This window comes from Dendrobium catenatum, unplaced genomic scaffold, assembly GCF_001605985.2.
Source record: "Dendrobium catenatum unplaced genomic scaffold, ASM160598v2 fragScaff_scaffold_542, whole genome shotgun sequence".
NCBI classification, from domain to species: Eukaryota; Viridiplantae; Streptophyta; class Magnoliopsida; order Asparagales; family Orchidaceae; genus Dendrobium; species Dendrobium catenatum.
The window spans coordinates 2,898,085-2,904,951 of record NW_021319004.1 but is presented as its reverse complement, the minus strand read 5'-3'; the positions used below and the strand labels follow the sequence as shown (position 1 = coordinate 2,904,951).

General features: G+C 36.0%; 1 protein-coding gene across 4 annotated transcripts in view; it reads left to right on the top strand.

The window, feature by feature from the left end:
• Positions 1-4,595, top strand: part of LOC110095827 (translation initiation factor eIF-2B subunit beta) — a 24,328-nt gene extending 19,733 nt beyond the window's left edge. For all 4 annotated transcript variants that reach the window (XM_020821534.2, XM_020821532.2, XM_020821531.2 and 1 more), the window contains exon 10: positions 4,223-4,595. In XM_020821534.2, coding sequence (XP_020677193.1) covers positions 4,223-4,316 — 94 coding nt within the window. In that variant the 3' untranslated portion in view covers positions 4,317-4,595. The remainder of the gene's footprint in view (positions 1-4,222) is intronic.
• Positions 4,596-6,867: the final 2,272 nt, after the last annotated feature.

The following is a 6,867-nucleotide window of genomic DNA, read 5'->3' as shown; positions in this document are numbered from 1 at the left end:
CTACATAAATAAGATAATAAATGAACTAAAACCTAGCTAATAATGAGCTAACCTTTAGTTCAATAAATGAACTAAAAACCGGCTCATAATGAGCTAAATTTCAGCTCAAAATTTATTGAGCTAGTAAGCTCAAGGGAAATCAAAACCAAATTTTTTTGAGTTTGATTTGACCCCCCTTTGCCTACATCAATTGCCAAGTAATATTTAGCCCAGCTTATTACTTATTTTAGGACCAGAGATTGGGGAAGACGATTGAACTTGTTAAGGAGAGAACTGGATGGTACTACCTAGAATAGCTGAACAAATCTAAAAATAGCTATTCTATGTTATCTCTAGTTGATATGAAATCCACTATATGACTTCAGCATTATAGATTAAGATATCCCTCTTTTGATATCCTAAAATATGTGTATCCAAAATTTTTTCAGAAGTTAGAAAATGAACATTTTCATTGTGAAACTTTTGAGTTAGCCAAACATAAAAGAGCTTAATTCCCAAATAAAACTGCGAGATTGTGATACTCCTTTCTATTTTATTCATAGCGATATATGGGGACCCTAAAAATCCCTAACATCTCTAGGGCATGTTGGTTTCTGTCGTTCATTGATGATTGCACTCAAGTCTCTTGGATCTATCTCTTCAAAAATAAATCCAACGTTAGCACCATTCTTCCCATTTTTCACACCATGATCCAGACTTAATTTGGGATGAAAATAAGAAAATTTCGTCTTGAAAATACTAAAGACTATTTCAACCAAACCCTATCCTCCTACTTCCAATGTGAAAGTCCTCCTACGTTCACACCCCATAACAGAATGGGGTAGCGGAAAGGAAAATTGGTCACCTTATATCCACCACTCGTACCTTCCTATTCCACCACAATACACACAAATTCTATTAAGGAGAGGCCCTCTTAACTGTCACTTACCTCATAAACCGACTACCTTCAAGAGCCTTGGGACTAAAATCTCTAATGGATATCCTCTCCTTCTTTTACCCCCAGTTTCAAACCTGTAGTAACCTTACACTCAGAATCTTTGGATGCACTGCCTGTATTCATATTCATAGTCAAATAGAGAAAAATTAGATACAAGAGCACTCAAATGCATCTTTGTTGGATATTCAGCCACCCAAAAAGGGTATAAATGCTATCATCCTCCAACGAAAAAACTTTTTCTTTGTTGATGCTACCTTTGACGAACAAAACTCTTATAGTTTGAACTCAAAAATACGGAAACTAAGGACAAAGTTGTCAGTAGATGTAGGAATGTTATAGGCGTACAAGTTCAAACTATGGTCTGAAGTAGATCCAAGAATCTGAATCATCTCTTGAAATTAAGGTAAATACAACCTCACCACCTCCCTTGTACCCCATAACTAACTCCATTTCCTTCAATAATTTTTCATCCTCATACAAAAACTTTCTAGTTACACTAGAAGATATTCATATTCTTAATAATATTTCTGAGGCCTTATCTAATGAAAATTGAAAAAATGCCATGAAAGATGAAATGCAGGTCTTAGAGAAGAACAATACATGGGAAATCATCAACCTTCCAAAAGGGAAAAAATTAATCAGATGCAAATGGGTGTTTTTTGTAAAGTACAAAACTGATGGTACACTAGAAAGTTACAAAACAAGACTAGTGGCGAAAGGTATACTCAAACATATGGCATTGACTATCCGGAAACCTTTGCCCAATAGTCAAAATGAACATTGTTAGGATCCTACTCTCACAAGCAGCTAATACAACTGGCATCTAGAACATCTAGATATAAAAAATGCATTCCTACATGTAACTTGAAGGAAGAGATATTTATGGAGATATTACCAGGATTTAATGAAAAATCCGGAAGTGACAAGGTGTGCAGGTTAAGAAAAGCCCTCTATGGGCTAAAACAATCACCTAGGGTCTGGTTTGGAAGATTATCAAAATTCATCCTTCTTAATGGATATCGACAAAGTCAAGGGGACCATATACTATTCTTTAAACACTCAGACTCAGGGGAGTCACAATATTATTAGTATATGTGGATGATATTATATTGATTGTGAATAATGAAGAAGAGAAAGTTTAAGGAAAAGTCTTACCAAAGAATTCGACATCAAAGAACTTGGTAGATTAAAATACTTTCTCAGAATTGAAGTAGCCTACTCCAGCAAATAAATCTTCATTTCACAACAAAAATACATTAAAGATCTTCTGAAAGAAACAGATAAACTAGCTTGTAAATCAGCACCAACACCTATTGAACCAAATCTTAAACTGGGGGAAACCAAAGAAGATTTAGATGTAGATAGAGGGACTTACCAAAGACTTGTAGGGAAATTAATCTACCTCTCCCACACCATACTAGATATTGTATTTGTTGTAAGTATGATCAGTCAGTTTATGCAGAATCCAAAATAGGTTCATATGCAAGCAGTAGACAGAATACTGCACTACCTAAAGGGAAATCTAGGAAAGGGATTCTCTTTAGAAGAAACCACTGAATAACTCTAGAAGCATACACTGATGCGGATTATGCAGGATCACCAGTAGACAGAATATATACCTTTGGAAACTACACATTCCTAGGAGGAAACCTAGTTACATAGAGAAGCAAAAAACATAATGTGGTGGCAAGATCTAGTGCAAAAGCAGAGTATAGAGCTATAGCTTTGGGAATATGTGAGTTATTATGGATCAAGATAATTCTAGAAGACTTAATGATCAAGTGGGACGAACTTATGAAACTACTTTGTGTTAATAAATTAGCAATTAGCATATCCCACAATCGCATGACAAGACTAAGCACATAGAAGTGGACATATGTTTTATTAAAGAAAAATTAGACAATGGTCTAATATGTATCAACCATGTATCATCAAAGGATCAACTTGCAGATATCTTTACCAAAGGATTGGACAGCTCCGCCTTTCTCAGAATGATTGTCAAGCTCGGAATGACAGATCTATATTCCCCAGTTTGAGGGGGCGTATTAAATCCTAGCCTCTCATTACCATATTAATCCTACGGCTACGAATAGAGATTTGAGGGATGATATGCTCTTGTTGGGTACCTTCCTTAGTTAGGAAGCAGATTTAGGAAGGATTTTATTGCTTATTATTCTGCAATTATTAAAGCTCTTGTATAGATCTATAAATAAGGAGTATGGTATATGATAAAATTCAGATTTTTCCCTCTCAAACTCCTTATTTCAACAGGGGATAGGGAGGTTAAACTCAAGGGAAGTTGTGGAGGAACTTAAAATTTTAATTTTTCAAATTTTGTTCGTTAGAGACATCATTTATAATAAAAGATATGAGGATTTTTATTCGGATCCATTTGTAATAGTAATGCTATACATCAAAAAGTTAAACCGTTATATGAGAACCTCGAATTAAAACCTATTAACTGTTCTTTGACTGGTTTATTTTGAAAGCTGCTTGGTTATCATAGCCCCACTGGCATTGCTTCAAATCACATTAAGATGCATAAAAATTGTTTTACCACGATTTCATCCCTTACGAGCTATAATTTTGAAAAAGCATAACGTGTGGTATCTTTAGGCATGAAAAGAATATATAGCCAATGTGCAAATCCATGTTTTGCATGTAGGGACCCACACACACATCAGGTTTTTCTAAGTTCTATTTTAACACCAAAAACACAATCAATGCATAAAACCATCACTATGATTATCCACATCTTACCTATAACTTAAGAGTCAAAGTTACAAATTTAAGGTTTGCAAATTTATTATTATGAAAACATAGATAGTCTTATTTGCTTGTTTGTTTCAAGCAAACACTAAGGTTTTGTTGGGGGCAGTTTTTTTAATGCTTTTTAAAAAATCTTGAATTATAAATTTTTGTACTAAAAAGTTGTTTTAGAAAGCAATGAAAAAGCTATCCCAAATGAAGCCTAATTTGATCTTACTAATCTAGGCTTTATTTGGGACGACTTTCTGTAGCAGCTTTCTTGTACAAGATTTTTTAATTTAAAAAATTTTTGTACTAAAAAATTAATTTACATAAACAATTAAAAAGTTATCCCAAACAAAACTCTAATTAAAAGCATAATGGTAAACCTACCCAGATCCATATCATCTTTGTGTTTTTTGTTACTTTATATTTAATATTTAATACCGTTCATGACCATTTAGTCTTATATATATATATATATGCATTGGTGAGTGTTGCAAGATTTACACGGTACTTCTTTTCCTGGTTTTTCAGGGGCGGGCACAGCCCTTCATACATATACCGGCTAATTGCAGACTACTACTCTGCTGATGATTTTGTTGTGCGGCGACGATCAACAACATCATAGGGATAAAACATGTTTAAGCATGATTTTGCATTACCTACTATCCTTTCTCAACCATGAATATATATATATTTTTTTCTTTGATCATGTCCAAGTTTACTTTACTTGGTCAGATTTTTTGTTGTTGTTGTTGTGGAGAAGTATTGCAGGGTGTTTTTTTTCAGAAATATATGTTCTTGATGTTTTCTAGTAGCCGAATCATTTTTTTTCATCAAATATAATTTCTGTTGGCAACATAGTTACCTACATATGCTGAGATTTGTTCTTTGAGAACCAGATTTCTGGAACCTTCAAGTGTAATATTTTTTATTTTTTTATTTTTTTTATTCCTATTTGTTCGTCAATGTTTCATTATTATGACTTATCGAAGGGTAAACAAGCTGAATATGAATGAGTTTGGGTTTCGTTATGCGCATGTTTTGAGTGAGAACAATTCACGAAGCAAGCTTGCTTGATCGGTGTTGGCCACTACTGCCAGTCGTCTCCACCAGCCTTAGGCCACTATTGCTGACCACTGCCACCCGATGTTTAGGCACCATCACCGTCGCTGGCAGTCGCTAGCATTGCAAGCAAACTCGCTTGACCGCCGTCACCCGCTGCCTATAACCACCGTCGGCCACCACTGCGTTCTTCTTCAATTTATCTAATGGGGATGTTTAGTCGAAAAATATCCTTCTTTAGAAAGCTGATGCGATCACTTTTGTTGACCTGCACCCAATGGCCCATTTTATAATTATTATAGTGAACTGATAAACAATTTATTATTTGTTTGGGACAGATGTAGCGTTTTATAAAATTAATTATGAAATTTATGTATGAAGGTAACTCAACTATCTTGTTGTAAAAAATAAATTTTTATAATATAAATTTTTTAAAAGGAGCAAGAAATAAATAAAAAATAATAATAAAATAAAATTATGATTGTTATTTGAAAAATAAAGCATCATATATTTGTCACAAATAAATCTTTAATTATAAATAAAAATAAATTAATAATTAAGATGTGCTTGCGGGTGTTTATTGGAGATTTTTGCACGCCCACGCTAACATTGTTGTATAATACTACGGTCATTTCCAACACCTATATATAATGGACTTCCGCATCGCTTCCAACTGCATGCGAGATCGCGCCAGAGATCGATGTGAGAGAGAGAGAGAGAGAACTTCCGCATCGCTTCCAACTCCAACACCTACAGTAAACTGCTACAGTAAAGCGCAGGTTACTATAGACAGAGAGAGATCGAACGCATCTCTCTGTCAGGTGACCTGATGCAATAATTTGCCGTGAGAGAGAGTGTTTTCAGAGAATAGGCGATCTAGATTCAACCTGCCGTCCATCTTCGCGCATCGGTCGCCTTGAAAAAGGAGTGGTGGGGGAAATTTCAAGAATCCCTGAATCATAGCGTGGCTGCCATCGGTAAAATCGAACAAAGTTATTAGGGTTTTGAAATTTGTTGCGACGTCAACAAAGTTATGGAGGTCGCGGCTGTGGAGGAGCGAGATGAGTTAGGGTTTGCCGAGTGTGAGTGTTGCGGCCTAACGAAGGAGTGCACGGAGACCTGCGTGGCAACAGTACTGGGGAGGTATGGCGGGCGGTGAATATGCGGTCTCTTCGCCGAGGCGGTGGAGGAGGATACTTGCCGTCGACTGGGCTTATCTCGATGGAGGCATTAAAGCGGCAGGTGAGCTTTTATTCGAGCTTCCGTTCGCAGTTAGATACCGCTGACCACCTTGTTACCATTGTTAGGCGTTTCATACGGCGGAACCTGGACTCTTTGTCCAATTGTCCCTCGGGCTGCGATTCGCCTCCAGCAAGGAACCCATCGTTTCCGACTTGCCGGTTGTCATTGGTGGCTACCTTGGTGGCGTCGGGGACGCCAATCTTGTTGGGCTGAAGCGGTGAAAGTTAAGAGACTCGATTAAGCTCCGGGTATGTACGAAAATTGGCTAAAAGGTTTGGTGATTGGAGAGGTAATCTCTTTACCTGTGATTTAGATTTTAAGACTGCTAGGATGATAGGGCAGGAACAAAGTGCTTAGTGCTGGACCTGCTGGTAACGATTCTTACCGTAGAATCCATAAACGTAATTTACCGACGAGCTCTTCATTTCCCAATAAAATGATTTCTTGCCGTGCTTGCTCTCTTGATTATTATTTTGTGTGTTCATTGTATTCTCTCTTGTAGCCACTTTCACAAAATAGTTAAGTGATTTTTTTTAGCAAGTATTGCCAGTCTAATAAGAAATAAAATAGCCATGCAGAGTATGAGATCAAATTATTTAATGGCTAATAATTTTGGACTTTAGAAAACTAAGATATAAGGTATTTTAATCCAATAAGGACTAGTGAAGGCACTTATGAGTGTTAAAATATATTTGAGATTGTACGTGAAGAAGATAAAATAGAGATGGATGAAAAAGCTTTCTCTATAAAGCTCTTAGAGACTTTAAATTAAAAGAAGATAAAAGCTTTCTTGATGATCCAACTATGTTTGGCAAATGAGGTATTGATTGAGATTTTGGAGGAAGTTGTGAATAGATTGCTACTTAAGTTGG